This window comes from Xenopus laevis, chromosome 6S (genome assembly GCF_017654675.1).
Source record: "Xenopus laevis strain J_2021 chromosome 6S, Xenopus_laevis_v10.1, whole genome shotgun sequence".
Taxonomy (NCBI): domain Eukaryota; kingdom Metazoa; phylum Chordata; class Amphibia; order Anura; family Pipidae; genus Xenopus; species Xenopus laevis.
The window spans coordinates 6958982-6974112 of record NC_054382.1 but is presented as its reverse complement, the minus strand read 5'-3'; the positions used below and the strand labels follow the sequence as shown (position 1 = coordinate 6974112).

The following is a 15131-nucleotide window of genomic DNA, read 5'->3' as shown; positions in this document are numbered from 1 at the left end:
TTGTTGTTCTGCAAAACTTAGCTCCAGGCCTATTAACCCATAGCAACCAGATGTTTGCTATGAAACAACAGACCAGTAAATGCTGCCTACTGATTGGTTGGTATATAAGATCCGGAGGGAACCCCATTAATCTCCATAACCAATGCTTGTACTGTATATAAATTGCACTTCATCTACTTGCTGGTTGTTAGAATTTAGCTATTTTATACTCTATGTTGGAAAGAGGCAGGCATAGAAATTGTAAATAAAGACCAACTGCAACTCTGCCATTATTGTTTAAAAAAGACTCTTAAAGGTGCACAGATCCTTGGTACAGGTATGAGATCCTTTATCCGAAAACCCGTTATCCAGAAAATGCTGAATTACCTCCCATAGACTCCATTTTAAAGAATTAATTAGAATTTTTTAAAATTATTTCCTTTTTCTGTGTAATAATAAAACAGTAGCTTGTACTTGATCCCAACTAAGATATAATTAATCCTTATTGGAGTCAAAACCAGCCTATTGGGTTTATTTAATGTCTTTTTAGTAGACTTTTTTTAGACCCCTTATCTGGAAGACCCATGGTCCGGAGTATTCTGAATAACAGGTCCCATACCTGTAATTAATAAACTTGATTACTGATCTGATCAAAAAGCAGAAATCATTATCATTTATCTTGAAACAACAAAAAAAACCATTAGCTCTAAAAACACAGAACAGCAAATAAACAGGCCCCTGGCAATAAAGGAAGGTTGGGGCCCATCTGAAAGGGGGGAGGGGAAATTACGTAAATCTTGGATTTTCATCTGGTGGTCCAGTTCAATAACAACTTGAGGGCCACACTTGATGTATATACTAAACATATCCCACTCCTTTCCTTTGCACTTTTATCCGATTTCCCACCAGTGTCGCTGGGGGGCCCCCAGAGCAAATTCCCCCGTTTGCCCTTCCCTAAAAAAAGCAGCCCAGCAAATACAATGAACAGCGCTGAGAAAACAACCAAGAGGTTCTGGTTCGCTTCCGTCGGTGTCCATAAAGAGATTTATAAATACACACCTATGAAAATATTCAAAAACACAGTCATATCTGCAGCGAAACGACCTTCCGACCAATGAAAAGGAGCTGAAGTCACTGTCCAATCACAACATTTAAATTAAAAAAAAAACACAAAGAAGAAGAAACTCAATGGCTGTGGCACCGAGGCACCTTCTGTAGTTTGTGCTTCCACCACCCTATGGTTCTTCAGAAGAAGGCGCTCGGCCCTCCAGCCGTTTGTTCTCAGTCCATCTCCCATGTTGTCCACCTCGCGGCGCTAAAGCTTCATGTACGAATGTAAATGTGTGGCCACCAAACACGCAAGGGCACCTCAAAGTGCAAAAAACAAACAACAAAAAAGAAACCTCAGGGCAAAGAACGTGAAACCTAGTGGTCTCTTGCGGTATTACAATCAGACGGCTGCCGTTTGCTTTATACTGTGAAAGCTGATTCTGGTCGGTGATGTTGGTATGGACATGGCTCTGGCTACCCGAACCCGCAGAGAATGGTGGTCTTGCCAGCGGTGCCATCTTTTCCTTGCAGCCGACCGGACCTGAAAGATATGAAGGGCATGTCAGCTAACTTGTAAAACACAAGGGTTTATCATCTATTTATTTTTCATTTAGGAGGAGCATATTTCTCCACTTTAACTTGATTATTTTGGCCACACCTCTTGTACCCCATCATTTGAGTCAAAACTGACAATTGTGGTATCAATCACTTAGTGTGAGTCTATAATAAACACTGTGTTTGAGTCTACAAAAAACAGTGTACTGCTGCCAAAACGTATCTCAGCCCTATAGAATGAGTTTGTAACAATTTAGACTGCCAATACTGATATTAATCACTTATTGTGAGTCTTTAGCACAGACTGTATTGCCCATTGTGGTATCAATCACTTAGTGTGAGTCTATAAAAAACACTGTGTGTGAGTCTACAAGAAACAGTGTACTGCCAAAAGGCACCTCAGCCCTGTAGTATGAGTTTGTAACCGATTATACTGCCAATAGTGATATCAATCTCTTAATTTGAGTCTATAGCACAGGCTATACTGCTCATTGTGGTATCAATCACTTAGGGGCAAATTCACTAAGCCGCGAAGCGCCGAACGCTAGCGTTAATTCGCTAGCGTTTGGCATTTTCGCTACTGCGCAAATTCACTAACGAACGCTGGCGTAGTTTTGCTAGTGTTACTTCGTAACCTTACGCCAGGCGAAGTTTCGCTAGCGACGAAACTACGCAAATTCACTAACTTGCGCAGTGTACTGAACGCTACCTTTTACGCTAGACTTCCTTCGCCACCTCAGACCTGGCGAAGCGCAATAGAGTAGATAGGGATTGTTTCAAAAAAAGTCAATTTTTTTTCTAAGTCCCAAAAAACGCTGGCGTGTTTTCTACATGATGGCTGATAGGCTGAAAAAGATCGAAAATTTTTTGGGGCTCCCCTTCCTCCCCCCTACATTTTCAGTGGGCACATGTGTAGGGCAAAATAAAATTTTTATTTGCTGATTTGAAGGTTTTCTAGCCATTTGTAGTGCAGATACGTGTTCCTCCATTGAAATTTGAATTTCGCGCCGTATGCAAATTAGCCTTCGCTAGCGTAACTTCGCTTTATATAGCGAATCAACGCTAGCGCAACTTCGCAACCTTACGCTACCCCTGTGCGCAACTTCGGAATTTGCGGAGCCCTGGCGAAACTACGCCTGGCGAAGTGCGGCGAAGTTGCGCCTGGCGCAACTTCGCATCTTAGTGAATTTGCCCCTATGTGTGAGTCTATAAGAAACACTGTCCTGCCAAAATGAATATTAGCCCTATAGTATGAGTTTGTAACAAATGATACTGCCAATAGTGATATCAATCACTTATTGTGAGTCTATAGCACAGACTATACTGCCCATTGTGGTATCAATCACTTAGTGTGAGTCTATAAGAAACATTGTACTGCCAAAAGAAATCTTAGCTCTATAGTATTAGTTTGTAATAAATTATACTGCCAATAGTGATATCAATAACTTAGTGTGAGTCTATAGCACAGACTATACTGACAATTGTGGTATCTTTTAGTGTGAGCCTATAACAAAGCTGTACTGTATGTGGTATCAATCACATGGTGTGAGTCTACAACAAAGAGACATTGATCAGATAGTGTGACTGTCCTGCCCATAGTAGTATCAATGGCACAGAGATAACTGAAGAACTGGGCTCCTCAGTGCAGCACAAGAGGCCACAGCTACTTGGGAATATACTTTATAGATTATAAAACACATTTTGGGGATTTTTAAAATCATGAAATCATGAAAAGATGTCCTACCAATTTACCTCTGCCCATATGTTTTAAATGGACTGGCATCTCCCTATTTAGTAGCACAGTAGAGTCTTGTGTCCAGGTCATTCGTGAGTCTAAATAAACTAAATAAAATAAAATAACTGCTTATGATTCTGTCTGTTCAACGGTGAGAGTCAGTAACAGATGGTGCTGTCATACCATCGCATTTGCATAGGAAAGCCCACCCATAGTCTGAAATTCCAAAAAAATAAAAAAATTCTGCTCTTCAAGCTGATTGCAAGTCAGATGCTGCTAATAATCCGATCTTTCTCCATAATTAGCCCTGTCACTGTCAATAAAGCTTCTATTTAGCCATAATAATGACTGCAAGTTGCTAATGGCTTGGAAATACTATCATTAATCTGAATACTGGTAGCCAGCATGTTGCAGATATTCCAAGCAGAAAATAAACACTCTCATATCTCCCAACTGTCTCGTTTTTCGCGGGACAGCCCCGATTTTGACAGCTCGACCCGCAGTCCCGGGTTTGTTACTGAAATGTCCCGACTTTCTCTTTGATCTCCTGCACAGAACAGCCAGTAAATGATACAAAGTTTCTAAATTAATTGGCTTTTGGCAGAGAGCCCAGAATACATGGCAGCTGCACTTAGATGCATTTGTAACAATTTAAGATAAGCAAAGAATCAGTTGTAACAATTTGAGATAAGCAGGTCTCTTGGGGAAACTGTGACTTGCAGCTTAAAGGGCAATTCACCTTCATTAGCAAAAGTGAAAACACATAAAACCTGACCCTTAAACCCCCAGAAATATGTTTAATGTATATGGTAATTAGGGGGTGTGGTCATAAAATAAGCGTGGTCAAAATCGCTGCACATGGAAAAACTTTTTGTCCCTTTAAAAATGTTGGGAGGTATACACTCTCTCCTCTTACTTGGCCAACCATGTGGATAGATAGATAGGACAGCAAGGTATGAAATGTGCAAAGTGCAAAATCCGGAGGCAAATTGCCTTGATTTCTCACCCCAATTCCTGGAATACCAGTGTAATTGCATCCAACTGGGTCAACTTGTGTGCCCTTGTGTTCATAAAAGGGCCAATTGATTGGATACAGGCAGACGGGCCGGTTCATGGGCACATTTAGCAACTGGATTCCTTAAACTGATTAAGGCTTAAAGGAGAACTAAACCCTAAAAATGAATATGGCTAAAAATGACATATTTTATATAGTGAACTTATTGCACGAGGCTAAAGTTTCAGCTTGTCAATAGCAGCAATGATCCAGGACTTCAAACTTGTCACAGGGGGTCACCATCTTGGAAAGTGTCTGTGACACTCACATGCTCAGTGGGCTCTGATTGGCTGTTGAGAAGCTAAGCTTAGGGCTCGTCACTAATTATCCAGCAGAAAATGAGCTTAATTCTCTATCTTTTACCTGTCCATATCTATTGCCTCCTTTACGTAATGTAAAGTGTCTCTTGTAGAAAGGCGGTGCAAACCAAGAGAACCTACCTGCCTACTGGGCTGGTGATCTCCTGGTTGGTCAGTGCTGCCATAAATGGTTCATACATCTTGGAAACCAATCAAGATCCTTCATGTTTAACATTAGCCTCAGGGTCTTAAAAACCATTGGAGTAAAGCGAATACAAGGGAAACTCCATATAAGGTACTTACCTCCCCATTAAGGAAGCAGTAAAATACTGACACAAAGAAACCCTAAAAATAAAAACATAACAGCTTATTAATAACGAGCCCATGTATGACAACATCATGCATAAACATGTGAGTTTCACGGGCAACTATTGGTGGAATTTAACATCTCCTGAAACTGCCACCGTCCCTATTATCCCTGAAACTCAACCCCCCACACACATAAACTGGCTGTCGTGATTAGAAATAGAAAGAAGCAGGAAAATCACCCACCTGAAAGGACTGAAGAAACGAGTTGAAGTAAATAAAAACGATCTGAGAAACGTCATCCTCTCCAGGGTTGACGAAGAAGAGCATGTAGGTGATTCCCAGAAGAGGGAGAAGGACTAACGTTGCCTTCACAGCCTTCCTGCAAGAGACAGCAATGAGCAAAGACTTCTACACTATATATATATATATATACTGTATATACTTTGCGACCAGGAGGTTAACAGATAGAGGCAGAGCCTGCACCTGCTGGAGCATAAAGGGTTTAGTGACTGATGCACAAATTGGGGTAGGAATCCCCTGATAGGATTTAGGCAGTTGTTCTACTGGGTTCTAGTTATGTCTTCCATCATATAAAATACTCTATAATCTACATTAGTGATGAGCAATTTTTTTTTTTGCGGTCTTTGCTGCAAAAAACGCCCATACACACCAATGTATTGTAAAATAAAGTTGTGCAGAAAAAAAAACAACCATTAACTTTAATGCTGCAAAATTTAGCGAATTTCCACGTGTTTTGCAAATTTGTGGTCCTTACTATTATAGAAGTTAACCAGAACCAGCCAAGGTGCTTGCTGATAGTCAAGAGCCAGCCAGGGTGCTTTGTTCACAGTCAGAAACCAGTCAGGGTTCTTTGTTGACAGTTAGGAACCAGTCAGGTTATATTGTTGACAGTCAAGAACCAGTCACCGAACTTTGTTGACAGTCAGAAACCAGTTAAGGTGTTTTGTTGACAGTTAGGAACCAGTCAGGGTGCTTTATTGACAGTCAGAAACCAATCAGGGTGTATTGTTGAAAGCAAGGAACCAGTCACTGATCTTTGTTGACAGTCAGAAACCAGTCAGGGTTCTTTATTGTAAGTTAAGAACCAGTCAGGGTTCTTTGTTGACAGTTAGGAACCAGTCAGGTTATATTGTTGACAGTCAAGAACCAGTCACCGAACTTTGTTGACAGTCAGAAACCAGTTAAGGTGTTTTGTTGACAGTTAGGAACCAGTCAGGGTGCTTTGTTGACAGTCAGAAACCAATCAGGGTGTATTGTTGAAAGCAAGGAACCAGTCACCGAACTTTGTTGACAGTCAGAAACCAGTTAAGGTGTTTTGTTGACAGTTTGGAACCAGTCAGGGTGCTTTGTCAACAATCAGGAACCAGTCAGGGTGCTTTGTTGACAGTTAGGAACCAGTCAGGTTATATTGTTGACAGTCAAGAACCAGTCACCGAACTTTGTTGACAGTCAGAAACCAGTTAAGGTGTTTTGTTGACAGTTAGGAACCAGTCAGGGTGCTTTGTTGACAGTCAGAAACCAATCAGGGTGTATTGTTGAAAGCAAGGAACCAGTCACCGAACTTTGTTGACAGTCAGAAACCAGTTAAGGTGTTTTGTTGACAGTTAGGAACCAGTCAGGGTGCTTTGTTGACAGTCAGAAACCAATCAGGGTGTATTGTTGAAAGCAAGGAACCAGTCACCGAACTTTGTTGACAGTCAGAAACCAGTTAAGGTGTTTTGTTGACAGTTAGGAACCAGTCAGGGTGCTTTGTTGACAGTCAGAAACCAATCAGGGTGTATTGTTGAAAGCAAGGAACCAGTCACCGAACTTTGTTGACAGTCAGAAACCAGTTAAGGTGTTTTGTTGACAGTTTGGAACCAGTCAGGGTGCTTTGTCAACAATCAGGAACCAGTAACAGTGCTTTGCTGACAGTCAGGAACTAGTCACAGTGCTTTGTTGACCATCAGGAACCAGTCAGGGTGCTTGTCTGATACTCAGGAAACAGACAGAGTGCTATCTGATAGTCAGGAACCAGTCAAGAGGTTTTGCTGATACCCAGGAACTAGTCAGGGTGCTTAGCTAAGACAGTCAAGAACCAGTCACTGAACTTTGTTGACAGTCAGAAACCAATCAAGGTGTATTGTTGACAGCAAGGAACCAGTCACTGAGCTTTGTTGACAGTCGGAAACCAGCCAGGGTGTATTGTTGACAATCAAGAACCAGTCACTGAGCATTGTTGACAGTCAGAAACCAGTTAAGGTGTTTTGTTGACAGTTTGGAACCAGTCAGGGTGCTTGTCTGATACTCAGGAAGTGCTTATCTGACAGTCAGGAACCAGTCAAGAGGTTTTGCTGATACTCAGGAACTAGTCAGGGTGCTTAGCTAATAGTAAGGGACCAGTCTGTATTCTGATTAATCATGTATCATTAGTTGTGGAACTCAGATACCATTTCACAGAAGCACAAGAAATTCAACAGGCAGTTCATACCATGTCTCTATCTCTTACCTGTACTGTATCGTTTCAGATGTAGTTGAAGCTCTCAGTTTTGTCATCAAAATTCTTACAATGTTGAATAAGAACACAAAATTTATCTGCAAAATAAAAAGGGGTGGACATTTTGAATAGGCATAAGCTTCTCAGTACCCACACTGAGTACACAGTACCGGCATGGGACCTATTATCCAGAATACTCGGGGTATTCTGGATAACGGATCTTTCCGTTATTTGTATCTTCATGCCTTAAGTCTACTAGAAAATCATATAAACATGAAATAAACCGAATGGGCTGGTTTTGCTTCCAATAAGGATTAATTATATCTTAGTTGGGATCAAGTACAATGAACTGTTTTATTATTACAGAGAAAAAGGAAATTATTTTTAAAAATTTGGATTATTTGGATAAAATGGCCACCCTTTAATTCAGAGCTTTCTGGATAACGGATCTCATACCTGTATTATGTATAAAGTAAACATACTTTCCACCTCAGATATTTTGCCACCACCTTTTAAAACTCCCCTCAGTGCGGCATGAACCCCCCCCCCCCCCCACACACACACACACACTGCCCCCTATTTGAGCCCAGGCATTTACAGGCCAATTATCTGCTGACAATGTGCCAGGCAGGAGATTACCCCCCGGTGCAGCTGTCATTACGGCTGAGATTTCAGCTATCCGAGCACTCGCACTGAGGGGGTCAGAGATAATGCGTGAAGCCCAATGTTTATACCACTGCAGAAGTAGCAGCCTGATTCAGAGACCTAAATACCAGGGAAATAACTCCACATACAATTATACAATATATGGGCTTTAATAGAAACTTTTAGTCAAGTGCAAAATAACCCCTTACTCACAGAAAGTGCAAAAAAATAGTTAAATTAGTGAGAAAAGGAAAGTCTTGCAATGTTATTCTATGCAGAAAATTATGTTTGTAAGCACAGAAGCGTCATCTTATGTTCTAAGTCAGTGATCCCCAACCAGTTGCTCTCCATCCCCTTGGTTGTGGACTCAAAGCAGGTGCTTATTGTTGAATTCCAGGCTTGGAGGCAAGTTTTGGTTGTATAAAAACCAGGTGTACTGCCAACAGTCATCTGTAACTGCCAGTCCACACAAGGACTACCAAATAACCAATCACAGCCCTTATTAGGCACCCCCAGGAACTTTTTGCATGCTTGTTCTTTTTATATTTAAATTCAGCCCACAGGTTTAAAAAACAAAGGTTGGGCAACATCACAAGACTTTGCTCTTCTCGCTAACTTTATTTTCTACCAACTGTGTCCCATCAGCCTAAATGAACAGCAGGCGCTGTTGTTTAAAATGAATTAGAGTAGCGGTATTGAAAAAATGGGAATATCTTTATATAAATTTATTAAATACATTTGCTCCTCACATTTTTTTGGTTCAACTCACTGAATTAAAGCTGAACATCTGAGTTGTTTCATTGACAATTCATTGTGGTCATGTACAGAACCAAAATTAGAAAAAGGTTGTCTCTGTCCAAAGATTTATGGACCTGACTGTATATATATATATGTTGGCGCTATATAAATACATGTTAATAATAATAATAATAATAATAATAATATATATATGTGTGTATATATGTGTGTATTTTTATATATATATATATATATATATATATATATATATATATATATATATATATATATATATATATATATATATATATATATATATATATATATATATATATATATATATATATATATGCTGAGTCTTAACAGACAAAAGAATACTCAGTGTGTGACAGATATTCAGTCGGACTAATGGCTGAATTATAAAGTCCAGACCTCTGTCAGGTAAGAGCTAATGAGATATAGACACAAGCAGCACATTTATCTGTAACATCCACACGCTGAGCTCCTTTATACACCCCCATTTGTACATATCAGGGAGTCATGTCTGAGCTGGGCCACATATGTGAATTAGAAGATAAAGATACACATGTGAATCACAAGCTGACATGCTGAGACTGAGTACAAGGTATAATTGAATTTAACAAAAGCAATGATAGATGTGATTAAAAGCCACTGTCTGGTCGTGGTTCTTCCCCAAAGCTTTCTATGGCAGATGGAAATAATGCCTCAACATTTAATGAATATAAATGAAATCCTTCTCCTTTTAATTCAGCTCAAGTTTAGAGGGAAATAGTATCTCTTTAAACCTCTGTAGTATACAATGGGATTCTTCAGAACTTATCTGTTATCTACTGTGTATCCTGTGCTTGAATGGCTGCCCCCATGGCTACACAGCAGCTTGTTTATATAAACTATAGTAGTACTTATCTGTTATCTACTGTGTATCCTGTGCTTGAATGGCTGCCCCCATGGCTACACAGCAGCTTGTTTATATAAACTATAGTAGTACTTATCTGTTATCTACTGTGTATCCTGTGCTTGAATGGCTGCCCCCATGGCTACACAGCAGCTTGTTTATATAAACTATAGTAGTACTTATCTGTTATGTACTGTGTATCCTGTGCTTGAATGGCTGCCCCCATGACTACACAACAGCTTGTTTATATAAACTATAGTAGTACTTATCTGTTATCTACTGTGTATCCTGTGCTTGAATGACTGCCCCCATGGCTACACAGCAGCTAGTTTATATAAACTATAGTAGTACTTATCTGTTATCTACTGTGTATCCTGTGCTTGAATGGCTGCCCCCATGACTACACAACAGCTTGTTTATATAAACTATAGTAGTACTTATCTGTTATCTACTGTGTATCCTGTGCTTGAATGGCTGCCCCCATGGCTACACAGCAGCTTGTTTATATAAACTATAGTAGTCTTTCTGAAGCAAACACACCAGTGCAGTTCTGTTCTATTATTACACTGAAAAAATAAAATTAATTTTACAAATCTGAATAAATTTGAATAAAGTGGAGTCTGTGGGAGATAATAATATCATAACGGGTTTCCGGAAAACAGATCCTATACCTGTGTGTATATATATATGAAACACAATATTTTGACTCAACCCAAACAACCCATAGATATTTCTATAGGATCTGATTATTTTAAATGTACAAAGATTCTTGAATTTTTCTTTGTTCACAAAACAGAAAGTAGCAGAGAAAATAATGTTTTCCATCCTAACAAATGAGGATATTCAGCATTATCTATATATATTTCTATAAAAACCACTTTGTGAATATATTTTATTTAACGAATGCAGGAAAAACATCTACCTCTAAAGTGTACTTAGAGAGAGAGAGAGAGAGAGAGGCTCATTACTTTCCTATAATGAGGCATGTTGCAGAACAGAAAATCCTTTCATCTCAAGGAATAAATATTTTGCAGGGGAAGATAATGGATGTGTGTCCCTTTATGACCCGCACATGTTTACAATCAGACAAACTTACATTCAGCACAAAATAATTTTTAAAGGATAAGTAAACCTTAAAAATAAGTCAATGTAAAATTGATGAGGGGGCTATTCTAAGCACTTCTCCAATGTACATTCATTATTTATTTAATTTTAATTCCAAGATATTAAAGGATACATGTACTGTTAATATGAATGAACTTTGTTACAACAGCGCCACCTGCTGGTCATTTTCCCACCAGTCTGACTTGACTACTTGGTCAGAAACTGACCAGCAGGTGGCGCTGTTGTAACAAAATTCATTCATATTAACAGTACAAGTATCCTTTAATATCTTGGAATTAAATAAAAATAAATAATGAATGTACATTGCAAAAGTGCTTAGAATAGCCCCCTCATCGATTTTACATTCACTTATATTTAAGGTTTACTTATCCTTTAAGGGGATACTTTTATCTGTGTCTGTATATAGTGTCCTAAAGTGTAATTTGGGGAGTGGGAAGTTTCCAGTATTTATGTTTCCAGTATTATGTGATCATGTGAAACTAAAACCGCAGTCCTGTATTGCTTAATGGCAGTGGATATGTTTCACCTTTTTATAAATCTCTAAATAGAAATGACCTAGAAATGAAAATTGGACAGTGATGCCCTTGGTTAGTTTGTAGGAGGTGGAACATAAACGCTCCATCATCCAATGAGCCCCATACTTACCAGAAGTACGAGAATCACCGGCCCCTGGTAAATGTAATCAATGTATTTCCCGGGCTCCTTCCCAATCCAACACCTGCAGAAAAAGAATGTGATCTGTGAATGCGACAGTTACACCATTAAATGATTCTCTACATCGGGGGCAGAAGCAGAAAATAAATGAAATTCTTTAGGCTAATGTCACATGTGCAGGGTTGGACTGGTCTGGTGGGACACCGGGAAAAACCTAGTGGGCCTTACCGACCCAGACCCGCCCCTCAGTTCAGATTATGGGTTCTGCCCCCAGCGCCGGATTTCATTGCCGGCCACCCCCTGATCGGACTGCGCGGTCCTAGCGCCCACCGCCTCCTCCCCTTCCCAGCGCGCCGGCAAAAAAACGCCGGCGCAGCTGCTGTAATTGAATGGGGACGCACACGTCCCCATAATGTGGCTGGGCGGCATGCCGCCCTAGGCCCGGGCCTGTGCGGCCTTGCCGCAAATCCGGGCCTGTCTGCCCCAAGCGAAGTAGAGGTTTTGTTTGGGATGGGAGGCCTGGGGGTGTTGTGCAAGTCCCTGAAGTAGCAGACCTGGTGCCCCCCCTGCCCCCAGTCAAACGCAGCACATGTGGCAGATTTTCTGCTGCGAAGAACCCTCTCCCCATGAATACATCTCGTGGACTTCACCTGCACTTCCATATGGTTCTCAGTGGGAAGCTGTCCCAGTGTTTCTCCAATGTTGGACTTCTTCTTCAGTGCAGAAAGTCTACATGTGAGTTTACCCTTAACCTAGCTGCCATAATATCACACCGCATGAGCCTAGTAGTGATGTGCGGGTGGAGAATTTCTCGACCCACTCCCGAGCCTAACCCGCCCCCTCCCAATCCGCACCCTGGCCGCTGCTGCCCCTTTATTTATAGACCTGCACCCAACCTGCCCTGCAGTGACGTCACAAAAGGTGGCGGAGCGGGCATAAGGCTATAAAGTTCAGCGCCAGAATCCGGAAGTGCTAGGTCGCGGGCGGGGAGAGCTGAAGTAGAGTTCGACCCAGACCCGCACCCGACCTTTGTGCAGGAGTTGGCCCGAACCCACCCAAACTGCGGGTTTCGGGCCGGCCCACACATCACTAGACCTTCCACCGCTGTAATCCACAACCGCATGTGTGTGTTCAAATAAAGCCAACCTTTTTGCATTGATGCCGTTGTCTGTGTGCCGTGTCCTGGATCAGCGCCGATAGTGACGAGAATACTGTTTGCTCCACACATCACTAGAGCCTAGCTATTTTAAGAGGCAATGCCTTGCAATTTATGCAGCCTTCAGATATATAGTGAATAAAGTACCCCTTTTGTAAAATATAAGGATATTATAAGTTACCGAGGAGATTCATGACCATATAAAAACATGAGGCCAAAGGCCATGGAACTCCGAGGTAACCTCTAATATCCTCATATTTTACAACTTTATTTATTATAATACACGAATTTCAGTGAGTCATGTGACAGAAATTACATCAGAACTCACCGTTTATAACTGATGACATCAGAACTCACCGTTTATAACTGATGACATCAGAACTCACCATTTATAAGGATATCATTTACAAGATTTTCATAGCTTTTGTGTATTATAATATATATAATCTGGACACCACATATTAGGATATTACAAGTCCATGACTATATAAAGCACCCAGTTGCAGTTCAATAGCTTTCATGCTCTTCATGGAACTCCATGGTGACTTCTAATATCATTTTAAAATAAATTAGGGGAAAATATCTCGGGTTGAAACCTTTTTTTTGTGAAAACGAGCAGGGGGGCAGGCCAGTGACATAGGGGGGTGGGCCAGTAATATCAGGGGCAGGCGATGTGGGGAGGCGGGGCAGGTGACATCAGGGGAGGGACTGATGATGTTGCAATCAGCGATTGGCTGACTGTCATGTCATTTGCTTCAATATCCTGTCCGGATTTCCTAATTTGGAAATCCGGACAGGAACTTTTCACCCGGGCTGCTCTTCCAAAAACTGGGCTGTTCAGGTGAAATCCGGACTAATGGCAACCCTTGTGATATCATTTATTATAATAAACATATACAAGTCATGTGACACCATGACATCATTTGGCACCAGTTATAATATTTGCAAGTTATTCATGGATTCTGTATGTTACAAATCAGATACACATCTGACTTACTGTTCATTTTCATAGAAAAGCTTGCAGATGGCCCAGGTGACAATGATCGGAGATGGAATACCTGTCAATAAAAGGACAAATAAGGAAAATCAAATTTTAATTTTAGTTGTCTCCTTCAGTTATATAGGGCAAAACATTCAATATGAAACATAACTAGTACACAATAACTATACTTTGACTAAATGCAAAGAGAGTCAAGTAATCGTATCCCCCATATATATATCAGCATGTGTCTTGCACATCTCCCTTCTACCAACACATGGGAATTATGGGAAACATTTCAGATTGGAAACCTGAGTTCAGAGAAGAATCATCTGCCCCGAGAAAGCATTTTCCAGAGCTGAAATGACTTCAGTTTATCATGCGCAGACACAAATGAATGTGCCACTTAATAATAACCTCTATTTTACATGTGGTGAAGTATACAGAGCCGGCCAAGTACGGGAATACAATTATTTGATCTTATTTAAATCTAAACACAAAGATGGGGCCTCTGATTTGTTCTGACAGCTGTAAAATATCCTTCAGCAAAATAATTTTGTGCTTCTAGAAAATGGATAAAAAAACCCTTTGGTAGAAAGCTAATGTGATGTAAAAAGTATAAAAAAAGATATTTTTTTATTGTGATCTATTGATAGTGAGTAGGAAAGTTCAATAATGCACCACTAATTTAATATTTGATCATATAGGCAATGTCTTGGGTATAACAGCATAATTTCACCTATATCAGAAATGTAGAGAGTATCATCTGGGAAGGAACTTGGGTTGTGGGATAGCAGGTATAGTAAGGAGAGATGGTGTCTATAGTAACAGTGGGATAATAGTCTCTGGGAAGGGAGTGTGACTGTGGGATAGCAGGTATAGTAGGGAGAGATGGTGTCTATAGTAACAGTGGATAATAGTCTCTGGGAAGGGAGTGTGACTTTGGGATAGCAGGTATAGTAGGGAGAGATGGTGTCTATAGTAACAGTGGGGATAATAGTCTCTGGGAAGGGAGTGTGACTGTGGGATAGCAGGTATAGTAGGGAGAGATGGTGTCTATAGTAACAGTGGGATAATAGTCTCTGGGAAGGGAGTGTGACTGTGGGATAGCAGGTATAGTAGGGAGAGATGGTGCCTATAGTAACAGTGGGATAATAGTCTCTGGGAAGGGAGTGTGACTGTGGGATAGCAGGTATAGTAGGGAGAGATGGTGTCTATAGTAACAGTGGATAATAGTCTCTGGGAAGGGAGTGTGACTGTGGGATAGCAGGTATAGTAGGGAGAGATGGTGTCTATAGTAACAGTGGATAATAGTCTCTGGGAAGGGAGTGTGACTGTGGGATAGCAGGTATAGTAGGGAGAGATGGTGTCTATAGTAAAAGTGGATAATAGTCTCTGGGAAGGGAGTGTGACTGTGGGATAGCAGGTATAGTAGGGAGA

General features: G+C 40.7%; 1 protein-coding gene across 2 annotated transcripts in view; it reads right to left on the bottom strand.

Moving 5' to 3' along the window:
* Positions 1-539: 539 nt before the first annotated feature.
* The window catches only part of crhr2.S (corticotropin releasing hormone receptor 2 S homeolog), a 147178-nt gene continuing 132586 nt past the window's right edge, over positions 540-15131 (bottom strand). Inside the window, exons 8-13 of one of the 2 annotated variants that reach the window (XM_018268553.2) lie at positions 13710-13770; positions 11548-11620; positions 7491-7576; positions 5225-5360; positions 4976-5017; positions 540-1570 (exon numbers count right to left, since the gene is read on the bottom strand). In XM_018268553.2, the coding sequence (XP_018124042.2) occupies positions 1430-1570; positions 4976-5017; positions 5225-5360; positions 7491-7576; positions 11548-11620; positions 13710-13770 (539 nt within the window). In that variant the 3' untranslated portion in view covers positions 540-1429. 2 annotated transcript variants of the gene reach the window in all.